Raw genomic sequence first — 15,667 nt, forward strand, 5'->3', positions numbered from 1 at the left:
CTCTGCTCCGGGGAGCAGACAGTGATTTTGCTGTTGTTTGGCACAGACAGTCCTGTTTTCAAATTGGCCCAGGCAGGTCAGTGTGAATTAGACCAAGAGACCAGCCTCCCCCAGGACCAAACCCAGTTACCACCGGGCTGTTCAGACCCTACAACTTATACGGGACTGGGACAGCCAGAAAGGCACTTCCCAAGCCCCACCTCCCTGAGACGGAGGGATCATCCTTACAAATCACTGGCTGCTCCCTGAAAGATGATTAACATTTATACCCCAGATAACAATTTCACCCATTTCTGAAGGTCACAAACAATATTGAGAGCAGTACCTGAAGCCAAGAGTAACGCAGCCAACACAGGAGGCAAATTGAGCAGAGAGGAAAAGATTGCAAATGCCCATAATCTTGCTCCAGAGAGCGAAGAGTTTAGAAATTATTAAACAGTTCTTAGTGTTTGCAGCCATCTGGCCGGCATTTCTCCATTTGTTCAATCAGACATATGTTGCTTTTATCCCCACCACTGCCAGCTCTCCCCTGTTCTCTGCAAACACGTGCATCCTCCACTCTCCGCTCGTTTTCAGCTCAGCAGAAAGCAGAGGCTGTGAGCTGGGCACGGTGCAGACTTCTAGCAAGTGAACGTGCCCGTCAGAGCTGCTCCCACCAACAGGTTTCTCCCACTTGTACCTAAAAAATCAGTGTTTGCCCAAAACAAGGCAGCTTTGGCAGACTGAGACGTAACTTCGAGTTGGGAACCTCACTGACGCAAAGCAGCATCGCTCCGCCGAAGCCACCGGCATCCTATCGATTCCTGCCAGCCAGGGGCTGGAAGGAGGGATCTCCTCCAGCTGTGAAGGTGTGGAGACCAGAGTCCATGAAGATGGTGTCCCTCCGGGGGCACACGTTTGCCAAGCCAAGGCAACTGATTCCACGCTGCTCTCCAACCCCACCACCCCCAGGCTCTGCTGTGCACCAACGTGCAGTAACACATCCAGGCCACCCCTGTCAAGGTATAGCATAACTAACCATCTCCTCTCATCAGCCTACTCTTTGCAACTTTCACTTCCAGATAGCATTTATTCCCTCTAACAAGCAGAAGGCCTGTCCAGGGGGACCAGAAGCCAGAACTGCAAGTAACGGATAGAAAGGGAGAAAGAGGAATGCTGCACTGCTCCAGCAGCACAGGCTCCCACCGCGCAAGCCAACAGCATCACCCTGGGCCTCTACAGTCTTCAGAGGGCAAGAGAACGAGGAGACCCAACAGTCTGTCCAAAGATGGCCAACGCTCTCACACTGGTGTTGGTCATGGGAAGAGATGCACGAGCCATGGAGGCTGTTTCAGAGCTGCAGTCATCACTGGCAAGAAGACAGAGCTGTTGGTTGAGATCAGGCTTAGTTCCCACCAAGCATGGAAACTCCAGCCCTGATTCCCTTACCACCTGGAGATGATGCTTTCCCACGATACGACTCTCAGCCTGCAGCAAAGCACGTCTTCATCTTCACATCAGCTCTGGTTGCACGTTCCTCTTCCATGAGGCTCTTCCAAAGACCGCCCTTCGAGCAGGAACAGTCTCTCTGAGTCCACAACAGGGCAAGGAGTGAATTATGTTTAATTACACACTGTCCAGGGCCTTAAGTATCAGGCCAAGTGTTACCAGATGTGCAGGGATCTCTGTCAAAGCGATCTGCAGGCTTGCACGTCTGTTTGGATATTTAATATGTTGGTATCTGGGGTGTGAGGGTCAGAGCCAGGGTTTTCCATGCAGATGTTACAAATCTTTTCTACTCTTACCATCACCTTTTAATAACGCCATAAATCATCAGGCACTTCTCAGGTGACCACGTAATTGCCCATTTGTGTATCTGAGCAAACTTATCTGGACTCTTACTCTTTGCTGCCAGCAAAGGAGACCTGCTGAGAGCAAACCCCAGGGTTCTGCGTGCCCCAACTCTCCTCCAACAAGTCCTCTCTTGGCATGTGTGCTTCAGATGCATCGTGGCAGCACGAGAAAAAGACAAGTAACTGATACAGGAAGATTGAAAAAAAAACTTGGATCGCTCTGTTCCTAATGCGAGCCTCGCTGCTCGCGCGCCTTTGATTGCAGCAGAAATAAAAGATGGAAATTCACTGGAGGCAAAGGAATTAATTAAAAGGAGAATAAAGGAGCATCAGTCTGTTGGAGTCCTGGCATCAATTCTGAGACTAGTTTTGAAGTGGCAACGGTTTTACTTGGTTCTTTAAAGCTCTTGGTCTGCGTCCTGCGCGGTGACTCGGGGAACCAGCGTGCAGGGTCTGACGCTAACGGCCGAGGCGACCCAGCCGGCACAGGACCCACCTGCCTGCTGCCTCGGCATCCTTCCACCTTCTGCTGCTTCAAGGGTCTTCCTCTAGATCCTGGAGGAAAGGAGATTTCTGCAGAAATCAGGTCTCTTCAGGACCTGCTTCCTTCTGATCCACTGAGATCTCCAAAGCGTGGTGGAACCATCCTTCACCGGGCTGCCAGCACTCACCTGGGGCTTGTAAACTGGCTCCGGATGGTTCCATAGCTCTGCAAGAAATAACTGCTGAGGTTTTGCTGCAGGTGACAAGAACACCAACTACCTTCAGCTGAATCACAGCTCAAATCGGGACAGTCTTCAAAAACAGCTATGCACCCACATACAGACCACGGTTCTTCAGAGCTTTCTGCTGGTTCCCGAGCCTTTTCTTGCCTGCAGGAGATACTTGCTTCAAGCAGGAACTGAAGCTCTCACTGTCCCCATGGCTCCAGGAGCTACAGCTCCAAAAAAACAGTAAGTCTCTTCAGATTCGTAAAAAACATGACAGAGACATTATCATGATCCCTGCTAAGTCCCGTGAATACAGCCAGCTCTCACACGCTTCCCCATACGCTTTGAAGCAGAGAAATATTAATTTTTAATATACACAACACGACCAGAACGGAACAAGGCTATCCCTTGTTATCTGCCTTGGCACAAGAGCAGGATCAAACCCAGCACGCTCTCGGGGAGGACGCGGTGGCTGGGTTACATCGGCACCGCGTGTCATAGAATCACAGAAGGGTTTGGGTTGGAAGGGACCTCAAAGCCCATCTCGTTCCAACCCCCCTGCCATGGGCAGGGACACTCTCCACTACACCAGGTTGCCCAAAGCCCCATCCAACCTGGCCTTGAACACTTCCAGGGATGGGGCAGCCACAGCTTCTCTGGGCAACCTGTGCCAGTGCCTCACCACCCTCAGAGTGAAAAATTTCTTCCTTACATTTAATCTAAATCTACCCTAGTCTTTCCCATCTATGCAGCGGGTAACTAGCTGGCACACCACGCTCGCAGCCTGTGCCCGGGCTAATTACGGTGACCTGCTGGGACCCGCACAGGCCGTACCAGGCTCAGCAGCCCCATGTTCTCCCCGAGCCCGATGGACTCTGATGCCGCCTCCGCTCCCCCCTGGGATGCAGCTGAAGCACCAGAGATGAGCTCCGACACCCAGCACAGGGCAATGCCCACCCTGCTGTCATGTCCTGAGGTCCGGGGCAGGTCTGGCTGATCATGGCAGCGGTGGTCCCTGGTGGTCTCCTACAACAGCCCAGGCACGCTGCAGAGACAGGGACCTGCGGCAGAGCTGAGGTGGGGGCAGGCTGGGGACACCCTTCATCACTGCCTGGAAGAAGGCAAGGGACATGGCATGGGCACCCAGAGAGCCCCGATGACAGACCCGGGTGACCTGAAGCCATCTGCCAGGGCTGATGCCAGGATAACACCCTCCAACAAAACCATAACCCACCATCATCCCATCTAACCCACCCTCCTCCCATCTAACCCACTCTACCTACAATGAGATCTGAGCTTCAAACCCGGGCGGACGCAGAGCACCGCCGTCCTTCCAGCAAACCTCCCCCTCTGCACAGACTCAAAATAAATAATAAAGCACGACTTCAGCTGCAGGAGCCAGCCAGGCACAGCCTGGACCCCAGGAAACCTGGCAGGTGAGGGCAGGATGGTGCCCTGGCTGCTCTGCACCACTTACTGCTGCAGCAGGTTTGGCCCCACTCCTGCACATGGCCCGTGCCCCAGACCGGGGCGCTGGGATGCTCCTGCCACCGCAGCCAGACCTTCATCTCCAACACGTGTGCTGGTCCAGCAGCAGCATGTGCCCTTCCCGCGGGGCAGGATCAGGCCCCCGGCGACACGTTTCCCCCTTCTCTTTCCGGCAGCAGCCCGGCCCCTGCCCGACGGCCCCTTTGTGAAGCAGAGGCACCAGCGGCAGCTCCGCGCCGCCCGGGTGGCAGCCGAGCGGATGCAGGTTGTCACGCTTGGGTCTCCGACGCTGCGGGGGGACCTTCAACTCCCTCCCTCCCCTCAAAACGGGCTTTTCATGGAGACAAACGATCCCTTCCCTCGACAAAACCTAAATTCTCAACCGAAAGTACTTGGCAGCAACCCCTTGAAATTTTTCTCATGGCTTGTGTGGCTTAGGAACATGACTTTCAGAAATAGAAAAGCAGCCGGAGGAAGCGGCCGATGCTCTTGTTGAAGAATAACCCTCCTTCCCAGCCCGGCTACGCGTCCCGCTGAGCTGTCGCTCACAGGGATGGAGCCGGCAGGTCCCAGCCAGCCAGGTCCAAGCGGCTGGAAAAAGCTCTGCCCGGCCATCAGCAGCCCGGAGAGCCACCGCCACGCTGGGGCTGTGGCAGTCGGGGACTGGGGGGGTGGCCAGTGACCCCCTCCCACTCCGCAGTGGCTATTGACGAGTGGCAGCGATGAGGGATCGCGCTGACGAGCACCTGATCGATGGCACTTATCGAGCCCGCTCCGCGCTCCCGCTAATTGGAGCATTTCTTTGGCTTCCACTTTTATTGACGTTTCCTCCCTGGCAGGGTGTCCGTGGGGGTACGTTGTCACTTGGAATTACAGGGGAGCCGAGCGGCACCGGCGGGATCAGGAACAACGGCACGGCACAGGGCAGCACACGGTGCCAGGCTTCGGTGGGGAGATGCAGAGGGAACCTTTGAGGCACGATCAGCGCTCACAAACGGCCTCGAGGAAGTGAAAACCAAAATAAAATAGCCTGACATGGGATTTCAGGATGCAGGATGCCTGCAGAGGCATTTCAGGACCCTGCCCCACGGGTGCAGAGGGGCAGCTCTGCCTTCGGCCGCCCCTGCTCGCAGGTCCCTGCCCCGCTGTGCCAGGGTTTGCTTTGGGGGGGCTGGATGCCACCCACGCCAAGAAGAGTCTGAGCCATCCTGCGCTCGGAGGGTGCTGGTGCAGGCAGCAGAGGGGTGCAGGCAGCAGCCAGCCCTGCCCGCAGCCCAGCACCCCCCAGGACCGGGGTTTGGGATGCCGCGGGCTCCGGAGCAGCTGGGAAGTTGGGTGGTGCAGAGGGGGGCTTGGCCAGCCCCCGCCGAGCAGCACCACGCAGCGCCGGGCAGGAGGCAGAACCGTGATGTGGCCTCCGGGGACGGGACCTGTCACTTTTCTTGTCCCTTCCCATCAATCACTTTTTTTTTTTTTTCTCTCTCCCTTTTGCACAATACGGTGCCAGCCGAAAGCCGCTGCCTAATTCACCAGTGGAACCAGCCCAAAGGGTGGGAGCAGGAGACGGCCAGTTCTGCATCCCAACCGCAGAAACACCCCCACCACCCACGCGTGCCCACAGACACGGCCACGCGCGCTGTTTTGGGGGGCTAAGTAATGAATCAACAGCAAAGTGGTCAGCCTCTCCCTCTGCAAGGACATTGAACAAGGTCACATCCTTATTCTCTCCGGACTAATGAGTGGAGATTACTAATAAGACCTCAGTGACAAGTGACTATATTAATGTAATTCCCTCCTGCTTGTAATCAATTTTGTGTGTTAAAATGCGCGGCGATCTCGGCCGCCTGGGATGCCCGTGCCACCCCCAGTGCTGCAGAGCTGCTGCCCGGGCTGGGAGAGAGCAGTTTTATTCCCCTCGTGCCCCTGCCCAGCCGTGGGTTTTCCTCAGCAGAGCACGCTTGATTATTCTATTAAATCCCTCCCAGGAGCATCCTAGCAGCACATCCCGCTCCCAAAGTGCTGCTGTTCCCCTCAGCCACCTAAAACATTCCTGTGCTGGTGCTTTCATACCCCAAACAGCGACAGTTTCCTGTGACTGTTTATGAGATGCTGATTTTAGCTGTTTCACCCCATACTTTGGTCTCGAGCGGTGCTGGTCCCAGCACGCTGCACGCCCCAGGTCGGGGTGGTCCGTGTCACCCGCAGCCCCGAAGTGAGCGGCACGTGGTGGAATGGGGACGCTCTTCTTGGTCCGGGGCTCTAGAGCACCTCGGCCGTGCCAAGCCTGGATCTCCGCAGGCAGAGACATCCCTGCAAACCCCAGATGCACACGGGGTCGGGAATTTACAACCTTGTGCATCGGGATCACTTGCGGGTTCAAATCCAGTTAGCCGGACACGCTAATCCTGGTTCCCGCCCCAGTGGCCCGACTGACTGCAATATTCCCCATTTGCATTTCAAACAACTCTTGAGATCAAGAGTGACTCACTTAAGAGATGCAGGAATAATTTTTGAAGACATTTAGACCTCTGTGATCTGCGAGCTGTCTCTGCACGGAGGGAAAAGGACACGAAATCAAACCAGTCGCTGTGAATTTTCCACCCAGGACCATCACCACAAAAGGTGAGCCTGGCACAGCTCTCGCCAGCAGGGCCAGCTGGGCACGCTGCACCTCCCTGGTGCTGGGGGGCTCAGAGCATCTTGGTCTCCCTCACAGCAGATGGCTTGGTCCTTGCTGGAGGGCTGAAACGAAGCACGAGAGCAAGGGCAGGAGTCAAACCGAGCCGCCCAAGATGCTCCACGGAGGAGGGCGGCACTGGGGGCACCTGGTGGGACCCGGCTGGGGGGACAGCAGAGCACCCCAGGGGGCTCCAGGCTGGCGGCTGGGCGATGCCAGCCTGCCCGAGAACCTTCGGCCACCCCAAGAGCTGGGACACGGGGACGGAGCCACGAGGCTCAGCCTCACGCGGCTCCTGGAGCCCCGTCAGCTCCGGGTCCCGCCGGATGCGGGAGCATCCCTCCGCCGCCGGCCCGCTCCCTAAGCAGGCGGATTTCCAAAGCCCTTTGAAAAGCCATTTAGAGCTAAGTCCTGGTATTAAACCTGGCCTTTCATTAGTCAGGTTTTCAATCTCTGCCCCAGCCTGTTTCAGCAAAAAGTTTTTTAAAAGGTCAGGAAGAAGCTTTTAAGCATATTTGCCAATTAACTATTGTAACCCCCTCCTTGACTGGATGCGAGCTGCCCACTTCCGTCTCAGGGGATGGTAATTACTGTTTTATAAATAAGCTTTGAACTCTCTTAAGTAATAGTCTCCCCTTGCATAAAAGCACCCTCTAAATCCACTGGCCTTTTCCACCTTCCATCACTGTCTGCATCTAAAAATAATCTAGGAAAAAAAAGATGTAATACTTTTAAGAAGAAACTCAGAAACTCTCTCTTCCTCTGTGATGACTATTTCTTCAGCCCCTCAATAATTCAGCTAACGGAAACCCTGCAGCCTCCACTGCTGGTTGTGAACTTTTCATGATATTTAACATCTTTTCAGAAGTTCTCTGGAGTTACACGGAGGTGATAAAAAAATCCTGTCCATGTTTGTATGCTTAAATTTCTAGCCCCTGAGCTTACAAGGGAGTAATCAGGGGGGCACAAATGAAGATGTATTTTCCAAATGTATCGATTCACATAATATTCATTTTTTGAAACCTGCCCCGTGATTTCTAGGTGCCCAAATTCTCTATTTATTTAAGCAGCCTGGGATAGCAACACTGCCAGACTTCAAATCCTTTAGAAACTCAGGTTCCTTCTGCACACCCCGCTGCACAGCCTGTATATAAACCCACCATTTATTTAAAAGAGACAGCGAGAGAGAAAGCATTCCTCAGCCAGGAGGACCACGACTCGTTCCACTCCGCGAGTCACAGCTTTTATCCGAAAAATCACAGCCAACACCAACACGCAGCTTTAATCACTTCAGCCTGACACAAGCTACGTAACAACACATGGAATAACCCGATTTAATTTTGCCTCGCAGCTGAGCCAGGCTAAAATTCAGACTCAGGAACCTGCTTGTATCAGCAAGAAGCACTTCATGGGCTTCGGATCGGGAGCAAAACTCGGGAGCTGCCACACGAAAGCAAGGGAATAACGTCAGCGTGAAAGCGGGGGGCAGGAGGGCCAAATCCTGCTCTACACCCCGTCGCCGGTGGGAAAGAGCCCCCTAAACAAGGCAGACACAGCCCCTCTGGCCTGCCCACAATATCTGCCTCGGATCCCTTAAACGGTTTCAAATGTTAATTCCTCGTCGTGGCAGTAAAAGCTATTTTTAATCCCACGTGAAAGCAGTTTGCAGCAGACCAAATTTTGCACGTTTTACGCATCGCTTCCTAAGCCCGGTGCTGTGTGTCGGGGAGCAGCAAAACGGGAACACGCCATCCCGGGGAGACCTGTCCGGATGAACGCAGCACTTAGGCTCTCTCCTAATTGTAGAGCAGAGACTAAAACCTTGTACAACCAGTCAAGGATACAAAAGGGACCTAGAGCCCCGCTACACACGGCTGTGCTTTTTCTGTCTAACAGCAAACCCAAAGTATTGTGCATCTGCCTCATAGTTAGGAAATCACAGCTTTTTCTCAGGTTCCCTGCACTTTGACTTGGCATTTCAGGATTTATTTTCCAAACATGGGGGTGAGGATAGGGAAAGCTGATACAGAAAGGCCCTGTTTTTTTTAAGGAAAGTTAAAAATAAAAAGAAAGAAGAGATCACAAAGCGACAAAGCCAAGAACTCTGCTGCAGGACCGAGTTTCCGCAAAAGCACCAGGAAAAACAAGGGCCACTCTCAGCCGAGCGCTGAAACGTGAGTCCATCAGGAGAACAGATAAGCTGGTGTCAATGAATAAAGATAAAGTCCCGGAGCAGCTCTCGGTGCGTCGCCATCTGATTCCTCACAAGATCCTTTTGTCTCTTCCCACCTATGTATTTCTTAAATGTGCCTGTGAAAAGCTCTCCCTGGAAGGGGATACAAGCTCCCTGCCAAAACGCAGCCCGGTGACTCCGGAGTAGCTGAGACATCGGATTTCATTCAACCACTTGCACCATAGAGTGTCTTGATCTGTCTGTACAATCACAACACGCATAAAAACCCCTCAAGGCACCTACTTAGCTCTACTTTTCACTCGCCAAGAACACTCACAGCAAAAGTCAAAAGAGCAGCATTGGAGCTGCGTCCTTTTTCCTGCCGCTCAAAGGTCTCAGGGTTGCAAGGTTAGGAGATAACAAAGTCTGGCTCAAGAAATCCTGGATAAGAACATTATTAGCTCCCATGAATGGGTTTGAAGGAAGGGGTAGAAAAAAAACCTGAACACATTGCATGTAGCAGCTCCCTGCTAACCGTCCATCTCCCCTGGGCACGCACGCGTGCTCCCAAGCCGGGACACCCCCGGCACCGAAGCACAGCGTAACGCGCGACGAACCGCAGGAAAAGTTCCTCCCCCCGCACGCAGACCTGCACACGCTGCATCTGATCAACGGGGGAAATGGCAGCAAAAAGCTGAATTCAGCCTCCGAGAGATTCAGAGCTCTGGGATGGCTCTGCAGGGCCAGAGGATGCTCGGCGGAGATGCCCGCTCGCCGCGTGCCACCACAGCTGGCTGCAGGGCTCCAGCTTGGCTACTCACCGGGAAGCGTTGGCTAGTTCTTACTAGCCATCCCATATTACCGTTTACTACTTCTGCCCCAAACTGTAAGAAAATAAGGAATTCTTTATAATTCCTATGAAATCCAGCGCGCGCCACGTCCCAGGGCACAGTTTCACGGAGCACATCCCGCAGCGTGATTCACTCGGGGACGGGAAGGGTTGTCGGGAGCCTCGGCGCAGCCCCGAGGACTTTTTTCCTTTTTTTTTATCAGGAAAAAAGCAGGAAGAGGAGATGGAAAAGAGGGAGTCGGCTGATAGCTCATGCGAGGAAATACAAGACAGAGCAAAACTGTCGTACTGAGCTGCCGTCGCTGCAAAGTTTTGGTGGATGGAGACAAGGATGTTGTTCTTTGTATAAGCTGTATCAGGCTGAATTCCCCAAAAACTCCCTTTTACGTAAGCCAGCATCAGCAAAGACTCTTCCCTACACCACCTCCCTGCTCCAAAGCCACTGCGACCCACCGCGTCTCCTGTCCTTTTCCGCACAGCGCCAGAACCGCCGCGGCCGCGCCGAGTTACGGCACAAGGCAGCCGGAGCGGCCCCAACCTCCGAGCAGCATCGGGCGGCCGCGTGGGAAAGGAGCCCGGCTCTGGCAACCGAAACGGGAACAATCCCGTGCAAAGATCCCAGCTACGCCCCCGGAACGCCGCCAGCGGAGCGGAGCGGGGTCGGCTGCAGAGCCGCCGGAGCGCACAGCCACAGCCCCGCTGCACGGGCACCGGCCGAAATGCCAACACCCCGAGCACCCCAAATGCCTCCTGTCACCCCGACTCCGCTCCGCCTCGCGCCGAGAAGTCCCGGGGCTGAACGCAAGCGCGGCAGGCACGGCAGGAGTTACACCCCTTACACCCCATAGTGACTCGGCCCACAAGCACCGTTTTTCTCAATTCACACAAGTGAGGGCAGGATTTGGCCCCGTGCCGTCACGCTGAGCATCCCTTCATTTTGCAATGAAATTCTAAATATCCCTGGCAAACATCTGGGATTGAATTAAGTCCCTAACGTTTGCCTTCGCCTAACGCTCCCGTAAAACGGACGGACAGACGGCAAGGATCCCCGGTTCCCAAACAGGACACTCGCACTCCCCAAACCGCGGCGTGAGCAGAGCAGTAGACACACCAACATCACTTCTTCCTTTTATTTAGGTTTACTTTAAGCAGTACCGAGTGCCAAAAAAATTAAAATAGTGTTTTGCTTTAGGATAAAATGTCACATCACGCTTGGATCATCCATTACGTAATTTATGTCGCAGCCTAGAAAAGGTGTTTAATCTTCGTGTAATTAGCTAAACCTATAGTAACTCAGGGAATTTCACAGGAGATGCTTGCTGCTTTTGCAGAACATTTTCTTTTCACTAGCAAAAAGAACTACTCCAAAAAAAGGGAATATTTTCAAATTTAAACAAAATAAAATGCTCCAGTAAGAATAAATGGTTTCAGTCAGTAACTGACGTTGTAACATAAACTACTCAGCACCCACAAGCAGATACTTCTGCCACAGGAGTGAAATCACTACTGGACTGAACTACCAAGAAAGAACAAAATAATTCTGCAGCGATATTTCCACGGGAATTTTTTTTTTCTTTCCACCTTCACTTAAGACAAGCAATGACCTACAGGTGCCTTCGGGCCAAATATCTTGGCACGAGAAGCAGCTGGTGTAATTTTGGTTTCCTAGCAAGTTCAAATATTTTAAAAATGTTTATACCACTTTGAGATATTCATTGGAAAAACCTGAACTTCTGTCCAACTTCTATTTTCCTCCACTCCAACACGCCCCAGCTTTAAGCATTTAGCTCTGTCTGGCTTTCCCAGGAAAAAACCCCTCGGTACAGCAAGGTCTTGTAAGAAGACAAAACAAGAGAGGCAAAGAGAAGAGGAAACAGAAGAAAAGATTGGAAACACACTCGCTCTACGCAGAGGTAAAGCAAAACATCTCCTGATTTTTTTCTCACTAGAAAGGGTGCAACTTCTTCCCAGCACGGCGTACGCTTCCCTGCGCTGCATCTGGCCGCGCCGAAAACCTTCCCGGCTCTATTTCTCCAAATTTACCACATCCATATGCAGAATCATCTTAAAACATCTCGCTGGTATCAGGCCAGGCTCCCTGCGAGCACTTCCAGCGCTAAAAACTCACTACACAGCAATCCAAAACTAAGATTTATTTATTCTTCCCTCGCTGTGGTCCGTCCTGCAAACGCCTCGCCGGATTACGGCGAGCGATACGAAAGCGTTCGATCTTCCACGCTTTAATTACGCGCCCGTAGTCGTCAAACTCCCATTCTGCCAAGCGAGAGCTATCTTGTAAATCCTCGCCCCAAAAGATTAGTTATCATCATTATTGTTTCCAGAGCAGCGTAGGTACAAATGGAACGGAGAAACGAGCTGATAAATCCCGGCAGTATTAGTGCAGCCATAAAAACCAGAACGCGCTACTCACCGCGTCTGAAGGTGAGTTAAGTCAATCCCTTTGCAGCCAGATGTGGGCTAAAACTCTGCGGGTAAAATCACCGCTAAAACGACGTTTTCCGTTAAACGCGCTCATTTCCAACAGGTTATTATTTGGGTGAGGATTGCCAAGCTGCAACCTCCCCCAAAACATCGAGCAACATAAAGAGCACGGAAGAAATACAGTATTCCCGCGGGGCTTGGGGAGAATGGGATGGAGAGGCAGGGAGGACAGGGAGAGCGATTCCTTTGATTATTTTCAGATGTTTCCCCGAGAACACCGCAGTGCTTTTATAAATCTACACGTTTGGACTCTCTTCAAAATAACGAAGCAGATTCTTTCACTGCCTTCAAGGGACTTAGCGCTCCGACTCCGTTTGGCCGGGCCGCTCCGGAGTTGGCCGGGAGACGGGAGTTTAATAGACACCACATGCACAGTAGCTGCTCTTCCGAATGCTTTATCGCCTGAAGAGTTCAATTCCATTGAAGCCCTCAAAACCAAACAACTCCCTTGAATCAATACGGCTCTGCCCTTTGACACAACCTACCCAGGAATTCCAGCGACACTGTTTTACCCTTCCCCTTCCTTCGCCGGTCACCGGTCCAACGCGCAGCCAGGATCAAGCCCCGTCCTGCAAGCCCAGGTCCTCGCTCCTTTTATTTTTATAAGCCGCTCGGGTAAAATAATTCCTAAAGGAACCCGGTGGGACGGCTGAGAATAAATTGTTAAAGGTTAAAATCGCAAAGCCTGGATAATTAAAAAAGCGAATTTCTGCTGCCGGCCACCTGGCCCCGGCCGGCTGGGCTGTGGGATGGGGGACACAGGGACAGGCGGACGCACACGGGGACGGGGGGACACGGGTGCAGAGAGACAGGGGGACAGAGGGACACGCGGACAGGGAGACACGGGGACACGCACACGGGGACCGGTTCTCACGCTCTCGACTCCAGCAGCGGCCCCGACAAACCAGCCGCCAGCCCCCTCCCCGACAAGGCGGACGGTCGGAGCCGCCGCCCCCACCCCGTGAACCCGCAGCTCCCTTCGCATCCCCACCTGGGACCCGCATCCTTCCCCCCCGCCCCGTCCATTCACTCCTCTCCCATCTCAGCCCCTCGGACCCCCGGGATCTCCAGGGAGCCGCCGCGCCCGGACCAGCCTGTTGCAGGAGAACCCTATCGCGACACGGGAGGCAATCCAACGCCGCTCGGCGCTTCCTCGGCGACTGCCGGGGCCAGCCCGCCGCCCCCCCGGCCCGTCCCCCGCCCCTCGCCGTTACCTGTACCAGCGCAGCCCCTTCTCGTAGCACCTGTCGAAGAAGTGGGGCTCGGCGCCCACCGCTCGCACCCCGGGGTGCGCCCGCAGGAACTCCAGCAGCGCCCGCGTCCCGCCCTTCTTCACGCCCACGATGATGGCCTGCGGGAACCGCCGGCTCCCGCCGCCCGCCGCCCCCGGCCCCGCTCCCCCCGGCCCCGCACCGTCGGGGAGCGCGGCGGGCGGCGGCAGCAGCAGGGCGGGCGGCAGCGGCTCGCAGGGCCCCGGCAGGCAGTAGAAGAAGTAAGTGAAGAAGAGGATCATGGTGAGGAGCAGCGAGGCGCGGCGGCCCCCGACGGGTCCCAGCAGCCGCCCGCTACATCCCATCGGGGGCCGCTCCCGGCCCCTCCGGGCAGCGCATCCCGCACCGCCGCCCTGCCCGGCCGCGCCGCCGAGCCCCCCCCACCCCCTCCCTCCCTCCTTCCCCCGCGCTCCCCTCCGCGCCGCTCCGCGCCCCCCCGGCCCGGCCCGGCCCTCCCCTCCCGCACCGCCCCCCCCCACGCCCACCCGCGGGGCGGGGGAGGGCGTGCGACACGCGCGTGGGGGCGGCAACGCCCCGAGGGGGGAGGGGGGGGGGAAGGAGCCCCACACGCGTGGGGCACCGCCGGGATACCCTCGGGGAGCGGGACCCCCCCCCAGCGCCCGTGGGCAGCCCCCGCGTGGATGCCAGCCCGGCCCGGGGCGGCCCCGGCGCCCTCCCGCCCCCTCCCAGGAGCCGCGGCGGAGCGAAGCGCTCCCGGCTCCGGTGCGGGGTGGGAAGGGGGAAGGAAATGCGTTTTCCCGTGTTTTCCCAGCCGATTCTTTTTATAATTGGATCCGCCAAGTTTTGGAAGAGGTAGAGCGTGGCGGGGAGGGGGAGATCCGTGGCCTGGGACCGCGGAGGGGCGCGGAGCTGCGCCAACGGCTGCGGCGGGAGGCAGCGATGCTCCGGCGGGGCTGCGTGTGGCCACAGCTGCACCCTTGCACGCTTATGGGATGGCACGGCTGCAAGGCGGCACGGCTGCGTGATGGAACAGTTGCAAGACTGCCCGGTTGCACGACAGTGCAGCTGCATGGCAGCATGGCTGCAGGGTGGCAGGGCTGCAGGGTGGCACAGCTGCATGACGGCATGGCTGCAGGATGGCAGGGCTGCAGGGTGGCAGGGCTGCAGGATGGCAGGGCTGCAGGGTGGCACGGCTGCAGGATGGCAGGGCTGCAGGATGGCACAGCTGCAGGGTGGCGCAGCTGCATGAGAGCATGGCTGCAGGATGGCAGGGCTGCAGGGTGGCAGGGCTGCAGGATGGCAGGATTGCAGCATGGCAGGGCTGCAGGGTGGCACAGCTGCATGACAGCAGGGCTGCAGGATGGCAGGGCTACAGGGTGGCACAGCTGCATGACAGCATGGCTGCAGGATGGCAGGGCTGCAGGATGGCAGGATTGCAGCATGGCAGGGCTGCAGGGTGGCACAGCTGCATGACAGCATGGCTGCAGGATGGCAGGGCTGCAGGGTGGCAGGGCTGCAGGATGGCAGGATTGCAGCATGGCAGGGCTGCAGGGTGGCACAGCTGCATGACAGCATGGCTGCAGGGTGGCAGGGCTGCAGCATGGCAGGATTGCAGCATGGCAGGGCTGCAGGGTGGCACAGCTGCATGACAGCAGGGCTGCAGGATGGCAGGGCTACAGGGTGGCAGGGCTGCAGGGTGGCACAGCTGCATGACAGCATGGCTGCAGGATGGCAGGGCTGCAGGGTGGCACAGCTGCAGGGTGGCGCAGCTGCATGAGAGCATGGCTGCAGGATGGCAGGGCTGCAGGGTGGCAGGGCTGCAGGATGGCAGGATTGCAGCATGGCAGGGCTGCAGGGTGGCACAGCTGCATGACAGCATGGCTGCAGGATGGCAGGGCTGCAGGGTGGCAGGGCTGCAGGATGGCAGGATTGCAGCATGGCAGGGCTGCAGGGTGGCACAGCTGCATGGCAGCAGGGTGGCAGGGCTGCAGGGCTGCAGCAGGACAGGGTTTGTGCCCTCTCGTGGCTGGCGCTCGGAGGCTGCGCTGGGGCTGCCGGGCCCATCCTGCACGGTAGCTTTTCAAGGCGAGGAAATAACCGCGCGAGTGCGACTGGAGATCCCTTCCAACTCGCAACGCGGCGGTTCCCCAGGGAAAAACGAGAAGGAAAGATTACGACGAGGAAGTGAATCTGTTATCGGGAG

General features: G+C 56.0%; 1 protein-coding gene across 1 annotated transcript in view; it reads right to left on the minus strand.

The window, feature by feature from the left end:
* HS3ST6 (heparan sulfate-glucosamine 3-sulfotransferase 6) overlaps window positions 1–13,808 on the minus strand; it is a 35,725-nt gene extending 21,917 nt beyond the window's left edge. Inside the window, exon 1 of the mRNA XM_086622197.1 lies at window positions 13,447–13,808. Within this exon, the coding sequence (XP_086478323.1) occupies window positions 13,447–13,808 (362 nt within the window). The remainder of the gene's footprint in view (window positions 1–13,446) is intronic.
* Window positions 13,809–15,667: the final 1,859 nt, after the last annotated feature.

The sequence above is a fragment of the Tauraco erythrolophus genome, chromosome 17 (genome assembly GCF_009769465.1).
Source record: "Tauraco erythrolophus isolate bTauEry1 chromosome 17, bTauEry1.pri, whole genome shotgun sequence".
Lineage (NCBI taxonomy): Eukaryota > Metazoa > Chordata > Aves > Musophagiformes > Musophagidae > Tauraco > Tauraco erythrolophus.